The sequence below is a fragment of the Anomaloglossus baeobatrachus genome, chromosome 3 (assembly GCF_048569485.1).
Source record: "Anomaloglossus baeobatrachus isolate aAnoBae1 chromosome 3, aAnoBae1.hap1, whole genome shotgun sequence".
In the NCBI taxonomy this organism is placed as follows: Eukaryota; Metazoa; Chordata; class Amphibia; order Anura; family Aromobatidae; genus Anomaloglossus; species Anomaloglossus baeobatrachus.
The window spans coordinates 315,618,691-315,641,531 of NC_134355.1; the positions used below are offsets into that span (position 1 = coordinate 315,618,691).

General features: G+C 47.0%; 1 protein-coding gene across 2 annotated transcripts in view; it reads left to right on the forward strand.

Moving 5' to 3' along the window:
- LOC142296417 (amine sulfotransferase-like) overlaps window positions 1–20,023 on the forward strand; it is a 186,587-nt gene extending 166,564 nt beyond the window's left edge. For both annotated transcript variants that reach the window (XM_075340031.1, XM_075340030.1), the window contains exon 7: window positions 19,697–20,023. In XM_075340031.1, coding sequence (XP_075196146.1) covers window positions 19,697–19,827 — 131 coding nt within the window. In that variant the 3' untranslated portion in view covers window positions 19,828–20,023. The remainder of the gene's footprint in view (window positions 1–19,696) is intronic.
- The last annotated feature ends 2,818 nt before the right edge of the window (window positions 20,024–22,841 follow it).

Consider the following 22,841-nt stretch of genomic DNA (forward strand, 5'->3'; position numbering starts at 1 on the left):
GTGAAGGTGTATTGCTCAGCTTTAGCAACTGTCAACGCAATATGCTTATTTGCCGTTCATTGCATGCATTGTTGCAGACTACACACAAGGGGCTGCTGTTTTTTTGGATCTGCCTTTGGTCACTATAGCAATATAAAATTGCTCTTCGGGTGTGGACTTGGAGATGCTGTCTATGAACAGAAGGAAAAGCTAAAGGTGTGTGTTACAGCAAGGAGCCACCGCGGAAACACTTCGTTCAATTGTGAGGGGAGTTGTGTTGTACTTTGATGATGAGCACTGTAACATCAGTGAGCAGCATCCTGTGCCACAGACCAACATTCTTACGGTGCTGTCTATCCTGTTTACCATGAGAGGAGCGTAAAGTCTGTATTTCTGGCAACTGGACATCACAGTACCCGGGTACGGTAGGCTGTGCCCAGACAATAATGCGGGCACGCAACACTTTGTTTTATTAGCAAAACACATATCTGTTCTGGGTAGGCCGACTATATAGACAATAAGACTTGCTGCCTCTGCACTGTCAAATTGTCACGTACAGTTTAAATCATAGAGGGACAGCAACACATGTTTGCATTGACTGTTGATTTTCAAGATTTCCATGACTGTGTTGCAGAGCTGTGTGGTTTGCATTCACACTGTTATCATCTGCATTATCTGTGAGGCTTCAGCTAACAAGGGTATTCAGGGGGGGTAATGTGTTTTGTCTATGTTTAGGTAGATAACTTGGAAGCTCTTGTGATGCGCCACTGGTAAGTCGTGTTCGCACACACACACACACACATGCACAAACACACAATTACTGCTACACAGAGGGATTAGCAGGTAGTAGGCAACAGAATAGATTGTTCAATTATTTAAATTGTATGCATGGTTCTTATTGTTTGTTTTGGTAAAGTTAAACAATCATTTATCAACCCAACTGCCTAGAGTCCTTTTCCTGTTGCCTGGTTTTGCTGCATACTGGGGAGCCCACCCTGTACACGACTTAAAATGAAGCATAAGTCGCAATGTGAATTTCACTGTGCTACAATGCGGCCTAGCGTGCCTGTGCAACCACCGCCTGCCCCATCAAGTGCATCTGCGTGCTCTTCATCCTCTGTGACTGTGGGGACAGCAGTCACACATGGTTTTTCACACTGAACTTCCACTCCTTTACCCGCATCAGGGAGTGTGATTGGCGGGTCATCACTTGTTTTGGAAGTGGAAACAGCAGGTATTGTTGAGCTGTCAGACATCGAGAGAACCATCATTGGATGCAGGCTACATTATATCCACGCCTGCACCTTCGTCACAGATTGGCTGGACTACCTGCAGTTAATAATTGCATTCCAGAAATGGAAAGGAGTGTAGAATGCACATGTGTTGTACCTTGCTTGGCAGCAAAGGAACACTAACTTAGTATTGCAGACAATTTTAGGATGGCAGAAAAAGAGTCAGCTCTTTGGGCAAATTAAATAGCGTGGCAAAAGTGGACAGATGGGTACAGTGGCCGTGTTCTGTGGGTACCAGGACAGTAAAAGAAGCCTCACTTTCTATCCCTCCTAATGATCAAATGCAGCAAGGAATTCCCTGACTTTGCTATAAAATTAGCATAGCAAAATGTGCATGAGGGTAGAATGCAGAGGTGTTTGAGATTGCTTGGCACAAGTGGCACAATAAAGGAGTCCTACAGCCATTTTTTGTATGCCACTAAGTTGCAGGTTTTTTTGGTATTATTATAGCTTATTAAAAACAGAGCAGGAGAGTGTCATGCAGAGGTGCTAGAAATAGTTTGGCACCAGTGGGACAATAATGAAATACAACAGCCAGTTCTTGTATGCCACTAAATGGCAGCATTTTTTTGCTATTATTATAGCTTATTAATAACAGAGCAGGAGGGTGTCATGCAGAGGTGCTGCACATAGCTTGGCACCAGTGGGGCACTAATGGAGTACAACAGCCACTTCTTGTATGCCACTAAGTTTACTCAATTTTTGGTATTATAATGTATTAGTAACAATGAGTTTGAGTGTGCAATGCAGGCAGACGTGCTGCAAATATCTGTGCACTAGTGGGACGATACAGAAGTCCAACACCCATGTTTAGGATGCCACTAGGTTCACTGAGTGTTTGCTAGTATAATGGCTTAGTAACAATGAGTTTGAGTGTGCAATGCAGGCAGACGTGCTGCAAATATCTTTGCACTAGTGGGATGATACAGAAGTCCAACAGCCACGTTTAGGATGCCACTAGGTTCACTGAGTGTTTGCTAGTATAATGGCTTAGTAACAATGAGTTTGAGTGTGCAATGCAGGCAGACGTGCTGCAAATATCTTTGCACTAGTGGGACGATACAGAAGTCCAACAGCCACATTTAGGATGCCACTAGGTTCACTGAGTGTTTGCTAGTATAATGGCTTAGTAACAATGAGTTTGAGTGTGCAATGCAGGCAGACGTGCTGCAAATATCTTTGCACTAGTGGGACGATACAGAAGTCCAACAGCCACGTTTAGGATGCCACTAGGTTCACTGAGTGTTTGCTAGTATAATGGCTTAGTAACAATGAGTTTGAGTGTGCAATGCAGGCAGACGTGCTGCAAATATCTTTGCACTAGTGGGACGATACAGAAGTCCAACAGCCACGTTTAGGATGCCACTAGGCTCACTGGGTGTTTGCTAGTATAATGGCTTAGTAACAATGAGTTTGAGTGTGCAATGCAGGCAGACGTGCTGCAAATATCTTTGCACTAGTGGGACGATACAGAAGTCCAACAGCCACGTTTAGGATGCCACTAGGTTCACTGAGTGTTTGCTAGTATAATGGCTTAGTAACAATGAGTTTGAGTGTGCAATGCAGGCGGACGTGCTGCAAATATCTTTGCACTAGTGGGACGATACAGAAGTCCAACAGCCACGTTTAGGATGCCACTAGGTACACCCAGTGTTTGCTAGTATAATGGCTTAGTAACAATGAGTTTGAGTGTGCAATGCAGGCAGACGTGCTGCAAATATCTTTGCACTAGTGGGACGATACAGAAGTCCAACAGCCACGTTTAGGATGCCACTAGGTTCACTGAGTGTTTGCTAGTATAATGGCTTAGTAACAATGAGTTTGAGTGTGCAATGCAGGCAGACGTGCTGCAAATATCTTTGCACTAGTGGGACGATACAGAAGTCCAACAGCCACGTTTAGGATGCCACTAGGTTCACTGAGTGTTTGCTAGTATAATGGCTTAGTAACAATGAGTTTGAGTGTGCAATGCAGGCAGACGTGCTGCAAATATCTTTGCACTAGTGGGACGATACAGAAGTCCAACAGCCACATTTAGGATGCCACTAGGTTCACTGAGTGTTTGCTAGTATAATGGCTTAGTAACAATGAGTTTGAGTGTGCAATGCAGGCAGACGTGCTGCAAATATCTGTGCACTACTGGGACTATACAGAACTCCAATAGCCACGTTTAGGATGCCACTAGGTACACTCAGTGTTTGCTAGTATAATGGCTTAGTAACAATGAGTTTGAGTGTGCAATGCAGGCAGACGTGCTGCAAATATCTTTGCACTAGTGGGACGATACAGAAGTCCAACAGCCACGTTTAGGATGCCACTAGGTTCACTGAGTGTTTGCTAGTATAATGGCTTAGTAACAATGAGTTTGAGTGTGCAATGCAGGCAGACGTGCTGCAAATATCTTTGCACTAGTGGGACGATACAGAAGTCCAACAGCCACGTTTAGGATGCCACTAGGTTCACTGAGTGTTTGGTAGTATAATGGCTTAGTAACAATGAGTTTGAGTGTGCAATGCAGGCAGACGTGCTGCAAATATCTTTGCACTAGTGGGACGATACAGAAGTCCAACAGCCACGTTTAGGATGCCACTAGGTTCACTGAGTGTTTGCTAGTATAATGGCTTAGTAACAATGAGTTTGAGTGTGCAATGCAGGCAGACGTGCTGCAAATATCTTTGCACTAGTGGGACGATACAGAAGTCCAACAGCCACGTTTAGGATGCCACTAGGTTCACTGAGTGTTTGGTAGTATAATGGCTTAGTAACAATGAGTTTGAGTGTGCAATGCAGGCAGACGTGCTGCAAATATCTTTGCACTAGTGGGACGATACAGAAGTCCAACAGCCACGTTTAGGATGCCACTAGGTTCACTGAGTGTTTGCTAGTATAATGGCTTAGTAACAATGAGTTTGAGTGTGCAATGCAGGCAGACGTGCTGCAAATATCTTTGCACTAGTGGGACGATACAGAAGTCCAACAGCCACGTTTAGGATGCCACTAGGTTCACTGAGTGTTTGCTAGTATAATGGCTTAGTAACAATGAGTTTGAGTGTGCAATGCAGGCAGACATGCTGAAAATATCTTTGCACTAGTGGGACGATACAGAAGTCCAACAGCCACGTTTAGGATGCCACTAGGTTCACTGAGTGTTTGCTAGTATAATGGCTTAGTAACAATGAGTTTGAGTGTGCAATGCAGGCAGACGTGCTGCAAATATCTTTGCACTAGAGGGACGATACAGAAGTCCAACAGCCACGTTTAGGATGCCACTAGGTTCACTGAGTGTTTGCTAGTATAATGGCTTAGTAACAATGAGTTTGAGTGTGCAATGCAGGCAGACGTGCTGCAAATATCTTTGCACTAGTGGGACGATACAGAAGTCCAACAGCCACGTTTAGGATGCCACTAGGTTCACTGAGTGTTTGCAAGTATAATGGCTTAGTTATAATGAGTTTGAGTGTGCAATGCAGGCAGACGTGCTGCAAATATCTGTGCACTACTGGGACTATACAGAAGTCCAACAGCCACGTTTAGGATGACACTAAGTTCACTCAGTGTTTGCTAGTATAATGGCTTAGTTATAATGAGTTGGAGTGTGCAGAGGACAGGAGGGTACAGTGCCAGGATTGTGGGTCTCTGGGTAGAGGAAAGGAAGCCTGCCTTTCTATTCCCTCCTAATGGGGAAAAGCAGCGAGAAAATCCCTGACCTTAGCTACACAGACGCTGTCTCTGTTTTTAGGACCTGTCACTTATGGCTCTAACCCTGCCGGTACGAGCTCTTAAAAGGACTGATAGAAAGTGCTCTCCCTAGGCTGTCCAGCGTTGTGTATGGAGCGCATACAGCTGTATCGGCGATAGGACTCAGGACGGAGCTGCGCCAGTGATGTCTGACACCAAGGACGCAGAAGGCAGATAATGGCGTGCTGGAGGAAAATGTCTGGTTTTAAAATGCAGGGACATGTGACATGGACATCCTATCACACATGCCGTTGCTTCTCTGGCTAAAGGTCCCCTTAGCTGTGTGTGTGTCTGGGATTGGCTGACATGCTGGCCCTCCCCACTACACGCGCGCGCTTGTGGCGCCCTAGGACCTGGTCGCCACAACAGCATTGCCCTCCCAAAGGGTTAATGCTGAGCCTGGAGGTAATTGGGAGATCCATTGGCCAGCAGGTTTAACACCCAACACAGTTCTCCCTCCGGCCAGCAGGGGGAGCTCTGAACCTGGAATTCCAGGGAGCCTTCCTCTACCTGACCAGAGGGAGGAAGTGGAGTCAGTCTGAAGGGAGTAGTGGAAGTGAACAGACGCAGAGTGAGCTGTCCTGTGAATCTGGGGCCTGGAGCTGGAGCAGCTTGGCCCAGAGAAGCAGGAATAGCTGAGAGGCAGCAGAGAGACTCAGACATCGGAGTCTGTGGTTGCCAGGGTATAAAATCCGTCCCTGGTAGCCGAGTCCGAAGGGCAGGAGAGCTGCAAGCCCCTGGCCCAGAAACATCCAAGGTACAGCTGTAGCATCAGGGCCCGGTGTGGACTCCAGCGGAGAAGCACCAGAGAGAGGGTCTGCGCAGCCACCTACAGAAAGAAGGGACGTGCTATTGGTCCCAGCAGCGAAGAGGGCCATTGCTGGATTCAGAGAAGCAGGGTCCTATCATCACAAAGCAAAGTACAGGAGTAGGCCTCATACTCAGCTGGCCAGAAAGATCATCCCAAGTACTTCCAGGCCGACCGGATCCCCATCACCACCTGTAACGGTCTCCCAGGACTGGACTGTTCCCAGAGTAAAAGAGGAGAAGGTAAAGAGACTGTTGTTTGTGCCTGGTTCTTTCCTCGCCTGTCGGCCCTGCACCGTGTTAGCCACACAACACCATAGACTTTCACGGGCACCAACGGTATCCCGGGGCATCGCTCCACCTGTGGGGAGCAGTACCATCATAGCTGCCATAACATCACCCCGGAGTTCTCCCATAGCAGCGGCGGCTTAATAGCCGCATACCACAGGTGGCGTCACGAACATTAACTTTAACTCATCAGCCACATATTCAACTGACACCCACCAGGGCCACGGAGCCGGGCCCAGCCACCACTGACTACCACCGGACTAGTCCGGCCCGGCACCGGGTGTCCCATAGCCCTGGGGTGGGCGAGTCAACTTTGGCGTCACGAACAGGATTTCGTGCCCGGTCACACCGGGTACTGTGCGCCTGAAGAATTGCGCTTTAAAGACTGTATTACTGCGTGTTTCACTGTTTGAAAACTGCCGCCGCCATTAGCCTCACTGAGCGCAGGAAGAAGGGGGGCGTGCCTGACAAAGAGCGCGAAGGGAGCGCGCCATCAGAGCAGAGCGCTGTTAACCCCGCGCGACCCAGAAGGAAATTTGAAAAGTGAACGGAGCCTGGTAAGGTTCACTAAGGGGGAGGAAGATGTCCGACGCAGAGGGAGGGCAGGTGGCTGCCATAGCCCGAGACGCCGCAGCACCAGCCGAAGCGATCCCTGTCGCCGTCGCCCCATCCCCCGCTGTAGCGCCGGTAATGCCGATCACCATGCCGTACATACCGGGCGCAGAATGGCTGCCGCAGTACTCCGGGGAGTCCCATACCTTGAGCGACTTCAGAGAAAGCCTGCACAGCTTGTTCCGGGTGTATCCGCTGACTGAGAGCCAGAAGGTGGGCATATTAATGGGACAGCTAGCCGGCGCAGCCCAGCGTGAAGTGAAGTCCTGGCCTGATACAGATAAAGGGACAGTAACCCAGATACTGGCCAAGCTAAAGAGTACTTTTGACACCCGCACCGCAGCAGAGATAAAGATGAGATTCTTTGGGTGCAAGCAGCGGGCCACAGACAGCATAAGGGACTATGCCCTAAACCTGCAAGAGGCCCTGAAAGCGGTTAAACAAGTGGACCCAGAGAGTGTACGTGAGGAACACAAACTCCTAACTGAGCAGTTCATAGAGGGGCTCCTGTCAGATGCCCACAGGACCCAGCTGCGTATCATGGTCCTGCAGAACCCTGCTCTGGACTTTGCAAAGTTTAAGGACCAGGCCATCCGGGTACTGAGAGAATCTACACCGAATGACCCAGTACCCCTCCGGCCTCTTGCTATCACGTACCCCGGGGTGGTGCCTGCAACACGAGCCACTGCAGGGGCTGAGGCGCAGTCCCTGGATAAGGATCCCACTGCAGAGCTCAGACAGCAGGTCCAGGAGCTGACCAAGACTGTAGCTGCCCTTGCCAAGACCGTGCAGTCTCTACAAGTGACCCCATCGCCTGCAAGAATCGAGTTGGCCTCCAGCCCAGATGACGTCCCATGGATGCGACAGAGGAGGGTTCCGCCGACCCGAGGCAGAGACACAGACCGGTATGATTCAACGGGACAACCGATCTGCCGCCGCTGCAGCCAGGCGGGCCACATTGCACGATACTGTCCTTTAAATGGGCCGAGCCTGGGGCCAGGAGCCGACCCCCAGGTGTAAGGAAGCCCGGCTCAACACCCAGCCGCAGCAAGTATGTGGGAGGACGACCGGTCCTTCCTATTGTGCTGGATGGGATCCCTTTGAATGCCCTCCTGGATACGGGGTCCCAGGTAACAACCATCCCCTACAAACTGTACAAAAGATATTGGGCTGATTCAGACATTGACCATGGCCCAGATGATGATTTAACAATTGTGGCCAGTAATGGTCAGCCCTTACCTCAAATTGGGTACAAAGAAGTAACCATTAAAGTGGGGCGGGTAGAATTGCCATGTCAGGGGATGATAATTGTAGATATTGATCGCAAAGAATCTGACCCATTGGTAACCATTGGTACAAATGTGATAGAAAATTGTGTTGCCGAAGTGATAATTTTGTTGCAACAGGCGTCTGAAACTGCCAGCTCCGGGCAGCAGCGTGCCCTACAGAGGGAGATCAGAGCCCTGATGAGGAGGCAGCAGGTAGAGCTGGCCGGAGGAGAAATTGGCAGTGTGAGGGTAAGTGACCCCCTCCCCATTGCAATACCCCCAAGAAGTGAAATGTTGATATGGTGTCGGGCAGCAATAGGCCTCAAGGGTCAGGATTACCATGCCTTGGTAGAACCGGTGTATTCAGACAGCAGGCCTGGAGTCCTGATAGCCAGAGGGGTAGCAGACGTCCGCAAGGGGAGAGTGCCCATCCGTGTCCTGAATTGTGGGGAGGAGGAAGCCAAATTGCCCCGGTACGCCACTGTAGCAAAATTGTACACTGTCAGCAACAACACCATCAAAGCAGTGGAACCCTTGATCCCGTCCGACCAGGCGGAAGACAATGGCTCCAAGGGGCAGCTGGAAGACTGGTGCCAAAACTTACATGTGGGCACCGACTCCACCCCCTCACACCAAAAGCATGGGGTTTACCGGGTGGTACAGGAGTACGAGCGGGTCTTCAGCAAACACCCCCTAGATTTTGGGCAGGTGAAAGGGGTTAAACATCAAATCCCCACGGGTGATCATCCTCCCGTTAAAGAGAGATACCGCCCTGTACCCCCCGCACAGTATCAGCGTGCCAAAGAAATGTTACGGGAAATGAAGGAGGCTGGGGTTATCAGAGATAGTTGTAGCCCCTGGGCAGCTCCACTAGTGCTCGTAAAGAAAAAAGATGGTACAATGAGAATGTGTGTAGATTACAGGCAAATTAACCGCATTACACATAAAGATGCTTATCCACTACCCAGAATAGAGGAGTCACTAACAGCCTTAAAGTCAGCTAACTATTTCTCCACCTTGGATCTCACCAGTGGGTATTGGCAGGTTCCCGTGGCAGAGGCGGACAAGGAGAAGACTGCATTCACGACGCCAATGGGCCTCTGCGAGTTCAACTGTATGCCATTCGGGCTCTGCAACGCCCCAGGGACATTCCAACGGTTGATGGAGTGCTGCTTGGGCCACCACAACTTCGAAACCGTGCTGTTGTACCTGGATGACGTCATAGTCTACTCCAAGACTTATGAAGACCACCTGAAGCACTTAGCAGAAGTGTTTGAGTCTTTGTCAAAATATGGCCTGAAGATCAAGCCGTCCAAATGTCACCTCTTGAAGCCAAAGGTACAGTACCTGGGTCATGTGGTCAGCGCAGAAGGTGTGGCACCTGATCCGGAGAAAGTCACCGTAATCAAGGACTGGCCAAGACCCACCACGGTAAAGGAGGTGCGGCAGTTCCTTGGGCTGGTGGGCTACTACCGAAGGTTCATTGATGGTTTCACCAAGATAGCAGCGCCCCTTCAAGATCTCCTGGTGGGCCAGCCAAAGCAGGCTAAGAAGCAGAGCCCTCCCTTTGAATGGAGCAGCCAACTAGAAACATCCTTTGTCCAGCTGAAAGGGGCTCTCACGGGAGAAGAAATTCTGGCCTACCCTGACTACAGCCAGCCGTTTGTACTGTATACAGACGCCAGCAACGTGGGCCTGGGAGCTGTGTTGTCCCAGGTGCAGGGAGGCAGAGAGAAGGTGATAGCGTACGCCAGTAGGAAGCTTCGGCCCACAGAAAGGAATCCAGAAAACTACAGTTCCTTCAAGCTGGAGTTCCTCGCTATTGTTTGGGCAGTGACTGAACGCTTCAAGCACTATCTGGCGTCGGCCAAGTTCACCATCTTCACGGACAACAATCCGTTGACACACCTGGCAACAGCCAAGTTAGGTGCGTTGGAACAGCGGTGGATGGCCCGGCTGTCTAACTTTGACTTTACCATCAAGTATCGGGCTGGCAAGAAGAATAACAATGCTGATGCGCTGTCCAGAATGCCTCACTTACCCGAATCTGGAGAAGACCTGGATGAACTCGAAGAGATAGAGTTACCGGCTTTCCATCATCAGGGTGTTTCCCAGTGTGAGCATGCTGTGGGAGTGAAGCGCTCGAGCCAACACGAGGTCTCGGTTAACCCATTACTCCACCATAATTGGGAAGAGACACAGAACGGTGACCCGGCTGTGCGATTGGTCAAAGAAAAGCTAGCACAAGCTGAGACTCATCTTGGCCCAGATGCTCCAGAAGAAGCCCAGCAGTTGTGGAAAGAGAGGGGACGACTGTTCACCTACCAAGGCAAGCTCTGCAAGAGATATGTCAACTATCGAACAAATGAACTTGTCTGGCAGATAGTGGTTCCGCAGAGGGATGCTCCAATGGTCCTAGCAGCGTATCATGATAACGCCGGGCACTTCGGGTGGAAGAAGTTGGAGGCCTTACTCCGTGATCGGTTCTACTGGGTGCACATGAGAAAGATGATCGAGAAATGGTGCCGAGACTGTGGCCCGTGTAACTTGAGGCGGAAGGATGATGCCAGCCAAAGGTCTCCCCTACAGCCAATTGTCACGAAGCAGCCCCTGGAGTTGGTGGCCCTGGACCACGTGAAGTTAACACCAAGCCGGTCAGGCTATGTGTACGCCCTCACCATTGTGGACCATTACTCTCGTTTCCTGGTAGTAGTGCCTGTGAAGGACCAGACAGCCAGGACGGCAGCTAGAGCGTTCCAGGCATCCTTTTGTCGACCGCACGGCTATCCGGAAAGGGTACTGACGGATCAGGGTCCTGCATTCGAGGCTGAAGTGTTCCAAGAGTTCTGTAACATGTACGGTTGTAAGAAAATTCGAACCACACCGTACCACCCCCAGACCAATGGACTGTGCGAGAAAATGAACCATGTGGTTATTGATATGCTGAAGACCCTACCGCTGGAAGAGAGGAACCAATGGCCAGAAAAGTTGCCAGATCTGGTAGACTTGTACAACCACATCCCAGTGAATTCGACCAACTGCAGCCCCGCTTACCTGATGCGAGCCAGACCAGGCAAGTTGCCTGTAGACTTTGAGATGGGGACTGTGTCGCCTGAGGCGGTTCAAGAAATAGAGGATTGGGATGCAGAACGGCAGCAGCGGTACCGTAAGGTCCAGGAGTGCGTGGAAAGGAGCCTGTCTCAAGCAAGAACGAGACAAGAACAGCAGTACAATCAAACGGCCCCAGCAACTCCCTTAGCACCTGGAGAACAAGTCCTCAAGAAGAAGCGGAGGACGCATAAATTGGATGATCAGTGGGAAAACGAGCCCTACACCATTATCCCCTCCAACTTTGACAACAGTAAGGTGTGCCTCATAAGCAAGGATGAAGGCAAGACTTGTCAAGCAGTATCCAGAGACCGCCTGAAGACGTGCCCTGAGCGGTGCAAAGTTCAAAAGGAAGTGGAGGAAGTTCGAGAAGAGGGGGAAGAGATGATACAAACAATCCTCGGCAAATTCCCCAAGACTTGGACCCGCATAAATGGTGCCGTAGTGGTACCGGTCCTGACGTTCCCACAGTTGGTCGAGCCAGAAACAGAACAGGTTCCGGATCCACCCAAAGAACCGTCCGCCCCGACACGAGGTGACACGCCAGCAGTGGAACAGGAGGATCAACCCCCTGTCAGTGGTGAACCTGTCATACCCTTGGCGACTCTTAGACCACATGGGCGATCATCATGCATACCTATTGGGGTTAGGCCTACCGGTAGTGCTGAGATAGGAGACACACTAAGTAGTCAGGGACAAACACCAGAGCTACGCAGGTCCCAACGCAGCACTCGGGGACAACCCCCTCTAAGGTATAGGGAATCAAATGTATAAAGGAGAAAGAAAGAGTATTTATTGGAATGTAAATAGTTATGCGAAATGTCTGTAATGTTGTGTACAAAATGTTTTTCTTTTTCTTTGATTGTGAAAATGGACAATTGGGCCACTGGACTATGGGTGGCCAACACCTAAATTGTTCATAGTTAGCACCAGTGTGCTCGACACCCCTGAAGAAAAACCCGTCCGGCGTGCATAGAGTGGGGTCATCAATGCTCTGACGCACGCCCAGAGCCTACGTTGGGGGTTTTATCGCGGCGGGTCCCCCATGGAGCAGTGTAATGGACACCCGGCAGGGAGCCACACTGGACTCTTATAGTACTGTTTGAATTTGTAACGTTAAAGAGAATGTGCCTCCCATATGGGGATGAAATGTATGACATGTTATGTGTTGTTTCCACAGTCCGGGAGTACTGAATTTAACTAAGGGGGAGTGTGGCGCCCTAGGACCTGGTCGCCACAACAGCATTGCCCTCCCAAAGGGTTAATGCTGAGCCTGGAGGTAATTGGGAGATCCATTGGCCAGCAGGTTTAACACCCAACACAGTTCTCCCTCCGGCCAGCAGGGGGAGCTCTGAACCTGGAATTCCAGGGAGCCTTCCTCTACCTGACCAGAGGGAGGAAGTGGAGTCAGTCTGAAGGGAGTAGTGGAAGTGAACAGACGCAGAGTGAGCTGTCCTGTGAATCTGGGGCCTGGAGCTGGAGCAGCTTGGCCCAGAGAAGCAGGAATAGCTGAGAGGCAGCAGAGAGACTCAGACATCGGAGTCTGTGGTTGCCAGGGTATAAAATCCGTCCCTGGTAGCCGAGTCCGAAGGGCAGGAGAGCTGCAAGCCCCTGGCCCAGAAACATCCAAGGTACAGCTGTAGCATCAGGGCCCGGTGTGGACTCCAGCGGAGAAGCACCAGAGAGAGGGTCTGCGCAGCCACCTACAGAAAGAAGGGACGTGCTATTGGTCCCAGCAGCGAAGAGGGCCATTGCTGGATTCAGAGAAGCAGGGTCCTATCATCACAAAGCAAAGTACAGGAGTAGGCCTCATACTCAGCTGGCCAGAAAGATCATCCCAAGTACTTCCAGGCCGACCGGATCCCCATCACCACCTGTAACGGTCTCCCAGGACTGGACTGTTCCCAGAGTAAAAGAGGAGAAGGTAAAGAGACTGTTGTTTGTGCCTGGTTCTTTCCTCGCCTGTCGGCCCTGCACCGTGTTAGCCACACAACACCATAGACTTTCACGGGCACCAACGGTATCCCGGGGCATCGCTCCACCTGTGGGGAGCAGTACCATCATAGCTGCCATAACATCACCCCGGAGTTCTCCCATAGCAGCGGCGGCTTAATAGCCGCATACCACAGGTGGCGTCACGAACATTAACTTTAACTCATCAGCCACATATTCAACTGACACCCACCAGGGCCACGGAGCCGGGCCCAGCCACCACTGACTACCACCGGACTAGTCCGGCCCGGCACCGGGTGTCCCATAGCCCTGGGGTGGGCGAGTCATGCTTAGGGAAGGAAGACAAGGAAAAAAAAAAAAAAATGGCGATCGCCATTATACAAACAGCAGTGATCTGAAGGCACTGTTCCCGCACACTATACACTGAAATTTCATAATAGTGTGAGTCACAGAGTGACTTACACTATTACAGCGGAAAGCCAGCTAGGAATTAGCTGTTTTTTTGCTGCTAGAACCGTTCTCGAACGTTTCTAGAACTATCGAGCTTTTGCAAAAAGCTCGAGTTCTAGTTCGATCTAGAACAGGCCCCAAAATCACTCGAGCCTAGAACCGGAGAACCTCATACCGCGAACCGCGCTCAACTCTAATAAAGAATGGCCATGGCGCTAGGAAGAGGGAAGCGGGGTCACCTCCGAACATTCACTTGAGGCTGGTCCCTGCACTCCCTAAAGACCAAGACGGGCCTTTTCCCCCAGACGTCATCACATGACTACGTCCTCACTGGCCCTGAACTTACCCTGACTAGTACCTAGGTCAGCGAGACACTAGTGTCACCACTACAATAAAACAACACGAGGAAGGTAAGAAACAGGGGAAAGACAAAGCAAATAGTTCTCCACCACTACCCAAGCAGGAGCCTTCTCAGCTGCAACAGTAACAACACCTCAGCTGCTCCTGAGCTAGGCGTCTTCAAAGTGTTCAGTTATAGAATGAGCTTTAGCTGGCATAGGAGACAGTAAGGAGTGAGTTTATATAGCAGAAGAGCATAGCTACAGCTACAAGTTAATCTCAGCAGGATAGAAAAGAGACCTTAATCCATTCAGCAACAAATGGAAATAAATATGAGATCCTACTCAGGATAAGCGATGAGCGGATTCTAAAACTGATCTGCAATCAACCAAACGTTCTGACCTTCTGATCCTCGGTCCCCCTAGGTCTCATTTGAGGATGACACACTCATGACAAGTTCCTTCTATAAATTTTCTATTGAATTGAGGTCAGATGATTGGCTAGGTAATATCAGCAGCTTTATTTTCTCTGAAACCAATTGAAAGTTTCCTTGGGTGTTTGTTTGGGATCATTGTCTTGCTGAAATGTTCACCTTCATTTCATCTTCATCATCCTGATTGATGACAACAGACTTTCCTCAAGAATGTCTCTGTACATTTGTCCATTCATCCTTCCTTCAATTATATTTTTCAGTGCTGTATGCTGCAAAAGAGCCCCACATCCAAACTTTACTGCTGGTAAAGAATTTTTGGGGTGATATGCAGTGATTTTTGGCTTCCAAACATGGTGTATTATGACATCCGAGTTCAGTTGTGGTCTCATCTAACCAGTTTAGATTTCCCATTGTATCACAGGCATGTCTAAATTTGAAGAGTTAAATTTAGATTTAAATGTTAAACGCACTTGAGCGTGCTTTTTGTTCAGCAATGTAGTCTTGCAAGATGAGCATTCATAGAGGCCATGGAACGTTGCGTGCATTACTTATAGTTTTCTTAGAAACAATTTGTAGCATCCCTGAGGTACCAGGTGCCACAATTGTAACCCGTGGAAACCCAAACCCCGGAATACCCGTGCCAGCAAACACACCAGCACCTTCAGGCCACACACACAACCCCAACACCAAACTGGGAGACTGCCTAGTAACAGGTAAAATGGGAGGGCACTGATTGAACGGTAGCCACCCAACCTGAGGGAGAGACCCAGTGAGGGCAGGGGCCAGTGGTCAGTTGGAAAAGGCGGGAGGAAGTGGTGTGCAGTCTGTCAGAGGAGAGAGAGAAGTAGAAAGTCAGTCAGAATGTGGTGAAGAAGGAAGTAGTTAGTCTGAGGAGAGGAGGAGATGAGTAGTAGTAGAAAGTGGAAAATACTGAAACTGACCTGAAGAACCACCGGAGTGCTGTAAAAGGAGTGAGTGACTGTGGAGTACGGAACCGGGACTCCAGGCACTGTGGGTTACCTGTGGAAGCGTCAGACTCCAGGAACCACAGGAGGCCTGTGGAAATCTAGAACCAAGGCTCACAGTACTCAGCACAAGGCGGAGTGCAGACCCTAGGACAGTGGGACCCTTTATGGCCAACTGTTAACTCTGCCAAGTGAGAAGTTCTCCAGGGTCCATTGCCAACCCAAAAAGTTTGAAGCACAAGCAGCAAAGAGGGGACCGGAGACTGAACCCCTTAAATAGTCCAGGCTGCCTGCAATAGGACCAAGACAGAAACGGAGGGATTCCAAAGCACCTCTAGGCCACGGGAGCCCATCATCAAGAGTGAACGGAGGACAGTGAACCCAGATCACAGTTGGCACGGAGAACAAGGGGAGTGGATACACCTGGGACCCACACCCATGGTTTCAGGTACCACCACAGCAAAGTAAACAGGGCAAGTTAAACGGCAACACTGGTGTGAACTGTTTCCTTGATGGCGTGCACTCACATAGACTGTTTTCTCACTACAACTCCCATCATCCTCTACTGGGGCCCAGCCCTGCTTGTGAAGGACCCAAAACACCTAAGCTGCACAATTCCATCAGCCCCAGCAGACCCCTGGAGCGACAGCTTCAAATAACCTGGCAGCACACCGCAAGTGGCGTAGTCGACAAAAACTATTTTATTTTATTTTATTTATTTCGGACCGACCCCCGGGGTTACGGAACCGGGCATCGGCCACAACCACGACTCCCCTGAGTGTCACACACGCACGGGACCGAATACTCCACAGCCCTGGGGCGTCACAAATTGTACCTGCTGATTTCAGGTATTTTTGTAGCTCTCCACAGGTGGTACTTGGCTTTTGGACAACTCTTCTGATAATTTTTTTCACTCCTCTGAAATCTTGCGGAGGGCATCTTTTCAAGGCTGGTTTATGGTGAAATGACGTTCTTTCCACTTCTAGATTATGACCCCAACAATTCTCACAAGAACCTTCAGTAGTTTAGAAATTCTTCTGTAAAAAAAAATAAGAAGAAAAGTACTGCACAATGGGGAGCAGAGTCCAATAATGTTTATGAAGACAATTTTGTTGTAGCAAAAATATCCATAAAATCATTTAAAATGCAAAAAACACACTAATTAACACGGTATGAGTCTCCCCAACAGCTCATAGTAATATAGTGGTATTCCATAACATTATATAATAAACAACCAGAGCCGAGATAACCCCTCAATATACATCACAATGATAATGATATTGCATATACAGTTAGGTCCAGAAATATTTGGACAGTGACACAATTTTCGCGAGTTGGGCTCTGCATGCCACCACATTGGATTTGAAATGAAATCTCTACAAGAGAATTCAAGTGCAGATTGTAACGTTTAATTTGAAGGTTTGAACAAAAATATCTGATAGAAATTGTAGGAATTGTACACATTTCTTTACAAACACTCCACATTTTAGGAGGTCAAAAGTAATTGGACAAATAAACCAAACCCAAACAAAATATTTTTATTTTCAATATTTTGTTGCGAATCCTTTGGAGGCAATCACTGCCTTAAGTCTGGAACCCATGGACATCACCAAACGCTGGGTTTCCTCCTTCTTAATGCTTTGCCAGGCCTTTACAGCCGCAGCCTTCAGGTCTTGCTTGTTTGTGGGTCTTTCCGTCTTAAGTCTGGATTTGAGCAAGTGAAATGCATGCTCCATTGGGTTAAGATCTGGTGATTGACTTGGCCATTGCAGAATGTTCCACTTTTTTGCACTCATGAACTCCTGGGTAGCTTTGGCTGTATGCTTGGGGTCATTGTCCATCTGTACTATGAAGCGCCGACCGATCAACTTTGCGGCATTTGGCTGAATCTGGGCTGAAAGTATATCCCGGTACACTTCAGAATTCATCCGGCTACTCTTGTCTGCTGTTATGTCATCAATAAACACAAGTGACCCAGTGCCATTGAAAGCCATGCATGCCCATGCCATCACGTTGCCTCCACCATGTTTTACAGAGGATGTGGTGTGCCTTGGATCATGTGCCGTTCCCTTTCTTCTCCAAACTTTTTTCTTCCCATCATTCTGGTACAGGTTGATCTTTGTCTCATCTGTCCATAGAATACTTTTCCAGAACTGAGCTGGCTTCATGAGGTGTTTTTCAGCAAATTTAACTCTGGCCTGTCTATTTTTGGAATTGATGAATGGTTTGCATCCAGATGTGAACCCTTTGTATTTACTTTCATGGAGTCTTCTCTTTACTGTTGACTTAGAGACAGATACACCTACTTCAATGAGAGTGTTCTGGACTTCAGTTGATGTTGTGAACGGGTTCTTCTTCACCAAAGAAAGTATGCGGCGATCATCCACCACTGTTGTCATCCGTGGACGCCCAGGCCTTTTTGAGTTCCCAAGCTCACCAGTCAATTCCTTTTTTCTCAGAATGTACCCGACTGTTGATTTTGCTACTCCAAGCATGTCTGCTATCTCTCTGATGGATTTTTTCTTTTTTTTTCAGCCTCAGGATGTTCTGCTTCACCTCAATTGAGAGTTCCTTAGACCGCATGTTGTCTGGTCACAGCAACAGCTTCCAAATGCAAAACCACACACCTGTAATCAACCCCAGACCTTTTAACTACTTCATTGATTACAGGTTAACGAGGGAGACGCCTTCAGAGTTAATTGCAGCCCTTAGAGTCCCTTGTCCAATTACTTTTGGTCCCTTGAAAAAGAGGAGGCTATGCATTACAGAGCTATGATTCCTAAACCCTTTCTCCGATTTGGATGTGAAAACTCTCGTATTGCAGCTGGGAGTGTGCACTTTCAGCCCATATTATATATATATAATTGTATTTCTGAACATGTTTTTGTAAACAGCTAAAATAACAAAACTTGTGTCACTGTCCAAATATTTCTGGACCTAACTGTACATAAGTGAAAAATGCTTGACCAATGAAAATATACACATTAAATCACAAACAAGGACTCATACCGTGTTAGTTAGTGTGTTTTTTGCATTGTAAATGATTTTATGGATATTTTTGCTACAATAAAATTGTCTTTCATAAACATTATTGGACTCTGCTCCCGATTGTGCAGTACTTTTCTTCTTATTTTGTCTTGCCCCTTACTGCACGGGTGAGCATGGAGGTTATTTATATATTATAATTATATATTGACTGTGCACCCTTTTGCCCCTATCCTAGAAATTCTTCTGTAACCAATGCCATCAGTATGTTTTGCAACAATAAGGTTGCAAAGAGCTTGAGATACAGTAGCTTGCCATTTTAACCCATCATGAGATGTTTCTTGTGTGGCACCTTAGTTATAAAACAACTTTTTATAGGTCAGCAGTTGAACCAGCCAATATTATTTTTCACTAAGTGCCACGATTGCTTTCTAATTACTGATAGATTTCAGCTGATGTCATGAGTTTCCATGGCTTTTTGCACCTCTTCTTTCTTCATGTGTTCAATATTTTTCCCTGTGTCACTCCTGATTATTACACATAATTAAATTATGGACAACTACAGTTTTACTTCTTTTTATGTGTGGACTGGATGGGTTGCTACCAACATCTTGTGAGAAAGTCATGTTTAATTGCACCTTTAGAAATATATTTACTCAGAAAAGTGGTGATGGGTAGATATGAGCGGACCCGTGGAACTTCAGTTTGGGGGGTTCAGCTGGACTTTAGATAAACTTTGGTCTGGGACATAGACTTGACCTCAATCCCAATGGAAGTCCACATGTGGCCAGCCATAAACAGAAGACTTCCAGGGAAGGGTGGGTGGTGTTTTTTATTTTTTTTTTTTGGTGCACACTAATATCGATAACGCTGTTGCTTCCTCCATTGTGAACCATTCAAATATTGCAAGTGGCTCACACTGGTCAAGCACAGTGATACTCGCTCGAGTGGTCAGCATACGTAAGGCAACCAGAGCTCTGTTTTTTTTTTGTAAAGTCTATGTTTGGTCTGAACACTGAACACCAAAATTTTCGTTCGCTCATCTCTAGTGCTGGCTTCAATACTTCTTTCACTCCCACTGTATGTATATATGTATATATATATATATATTTATATATATATATATATATATATATATATATATATACTGTATATACTGTATATGATTACATTTATCATCAATTCCCCCTGTTCTTGCACCTAAAATCTGGTCGTTCTGATTGAATTTTGTTTTCTAAGCTGCACGGATAATGACATGTGTTTGGCTCATGACTGCAACAGATAACTACTGGCATCCCTGCTGGAACAGCATATTTATGGGGAAAAGGTGAATAAAAAGTTGCCTGACAACTTCAATGGAAACAATATCAGACGATTTTGGCATGCAGGCATAGCTTCAATTGATCTTCTTTATATATTGTAATCTTCACTTTTTATTGTCCATGAAGACATTGGCTCACCTTTTTCTTTATTTACCAGGGATTGTTGGTGACTGGAAAAATCTAATGACGGTGGCACAAAATGAGATGTTTGATAAAGTATACAAAGAGAAGATGGGAGATCTGCCAATGAAGATTACGTGGGAGCTCAATGAAGAAACTGCATCCTAGAGTTCTGTTATTATCATAATGCCCTAAAGTACATGTTCAGCCTTTAGTTTGGACATAGTGTCATAAAATAGTAATTTCCATGTTCCCTCTAGTGGAGACTGTAATCATCAAGTAAATTATCCTTAGAAGAGGTTATCTGGCTCTTAAAAAATGAAAATGACATAAAATAAATAAATAAAGCAATTAAAGTGGTGATCCGAAAAAATATACACTTTATTTTTGAATGAGATTTATTATTATCTTATTTCTTTAGTTAAAAAATCCCTACTGCACCCTCTCTACTCTAAAACCTTTAATTTTAGTTTTTACCAACTTCCAATTTGGGGACACTTTATTTTTGAATCCGCAATACATGCTGGGATACTTAAACAAGACATTATCACTGGTCAGAGGCTGTACTCACTTACCACAGCATCTGTTCTCATTCTGAAGCAAAGCGTCATCAGTGAAATCCGTTACAGGGGCTGGGGAAGTCACTGCTCCACTGAGCATGCATCAGTTGTCATTTCTGACATGTGCTCAGTATGATCACCATACTGTACAATTTAATGCCCCACCCTCGAAAGTGACATCATGATCAGGGGCAAGGCTGATCTCTGTTGACAGATCATTGATATGAAACTGTTGTTGTAATGATCGATTCACTAAAAACATTAGAGGAGAGAGTGGATGCCTTTCTTGCAAAATATTATATTACAGGTAATTGGTATGAGATTCTGTGAGGGGATGTTGATCCAAAGAACTAGTGTGACTGCCATGCTTTTATTTCGGGAAGGAAGTTTTCTTTCATGGTGTTTTTGCCTTCGATTGCATTAACATGTTAAGTTTTAAAATGTCTGGAACACCATCCTGAGTCTGAAGTTTCTGGTTTTCATATATTCCCCTTACATAGTCACTGGTGTGCATACCTTCTCTCCATATAGTGTAGATTTTTTAGGTTTTTGCACCCAGTTCAGACACAGAATGGTGTTCGAGACGTTATTTCTTGATTGATTTGTAGTCTTTCGTTTGTGAACCCGGCCCCACCCACACCTATTTCCAGTCCACATTATACGCATATATAGCCTGGGTCTCAGCTTCCCATACACAGTAAGTTTTTTAACTGCATGAGAGGACACACACAAGCTAGGGACCCCAACGTAGAGAAATACTTTGGCGTAGTGTTGGGGCTCTGTTGCATTGATCAATTCAATAGCTAAATTTCTCTTTATTCATATGTTCATGGCAGTAATGCAGATTCCATTTTCATATTTTCATTCTTACATATAGCTATTGGATTTTTCATGTCAGTATTCACAGAGCAGTTTCTGTTTTTCATATATTCCCCTTACATAGTCACTGGTGTGCATACCTTCTCTCCAAATAGTGTAGATTTTGTAGGTTTTTGCACCCAGTTCAGACACAGAATGGTGTTCCAGACGTTATTTCTTGATTGATTTGTAGTCTTTCATTTGTGAACCCGGCCCCACCCACACCTATTGCCAGTCCACATAACAAAATTACCTGCCACCCCAAACTCCCGTCCTAACAAGGACGGTCCACATCTATTGCAAGGTTGGTCTTTTTTGACATCTGAGGCATGTGAGGGCTGGCAGTGAGGACCTGGTATATTTCTAATAATATGTCCCCTGAGGAGTCGATGTGGACGAAACGCGTCGGGACACCAACAGGGTCAGCTTAGGGGTCCAACCTTGCAATAGATGTGGACCGTCCTTGTTAGGACGGGAGTTTGGGGTGGCAGGTAATTTTGTTATTTTGTGTTCTCCTGATTGGATAGGGAGAGTGAATGCTGGACTAGCATGCTGAACCCAGGAATCCAAAGGAGAGACTGCCTGCCCCCCATCTTTGGAAGGAGTTGGTGAGACCATTCCTGTTATATGCCTAATATATGTTCATAATTATGGTATCTGACCACTGTCAGTATCAGATGTTAATTGATGACATTTTTTGTTAGGTATATTTATTTTTTATGCTTAGTTTTTCTATCAAATTGGACTAACGTCCGTTGATTTGGCATAATCACCCTTGGTTTTGTTTATTATGTTGGTTTGTTTATTTGTTTTGAGCTAGTGGCCTCCACCATGATTTTCTAAATGCGGTATGAATTGCCTTAGGGTATCTGGGCACGCATATGATGTATACATGGTGAGGGCTTTGTGAGTTGATGAAATATAACTAGAGGAGCTTCCCATACACGGTAAGTTTTTTAACTGCATGAGAGGACACACACTAGCTAGCGACCCCAACGTAGAGAAATACTTTGGCGTAGTGTTGGGGCTCTGTTGCATTGATCAATTCAATACCTATATTTCTCTTTATTCATATGTTCATGGCAGTAATGCAGATTCCATTTTTCATATTTTCATTCTTACATATAGCTATTGGATTTTTCATGTCTGTATTCACACAGCAGTTTCTGCTTTTCATATATTCCCCTTACATAGTCACTGGTGTGCATACCTTCTCTCCATTTAGTGTAGATTTTTTAGGTTTTTGCACCCAGTTTAGACTCAGAATGGTGTTCCAGACGTTATTTCTTGATTGACAGCGAGAATCCGGTCCGGAGGCCATGCACAGTCGGAGTGCCTGGACCCTAGGGTGAGGAAGGTTGCAAGCCCCTCTCCAATTAACCAGCCGGGGATAAGGTTCCAGACTTTGTCCCATTAACTGCCCAGATAGAGCAAAACGGAAGCCCAACGCGAGGGATAGGGTGTACGTCAGAACCCACTGAGATCCCAAGGGTCAGCTTTCGTGGTCCACAGCTCACAACACACAGAACCAGGAGTGGACTTCTCCGTTCCATGCGAAGTCGTCCAAAAGGAAAGACAAGCACAAAGTGCAGGAGGAAGGGATACCTGTTCATTAACCTGGGTGTGGGACCCGAATGCACCCTCCTAAGGCAGCCAGCCACTGTTAACTTGGTTTACTACTGTACTTGTGTGAAATGACTGAACTGGAGTACACCATTGTCCCCCGGTCTGGCGCGCCACCTCCAGCAGCCATCACTTCCGTGT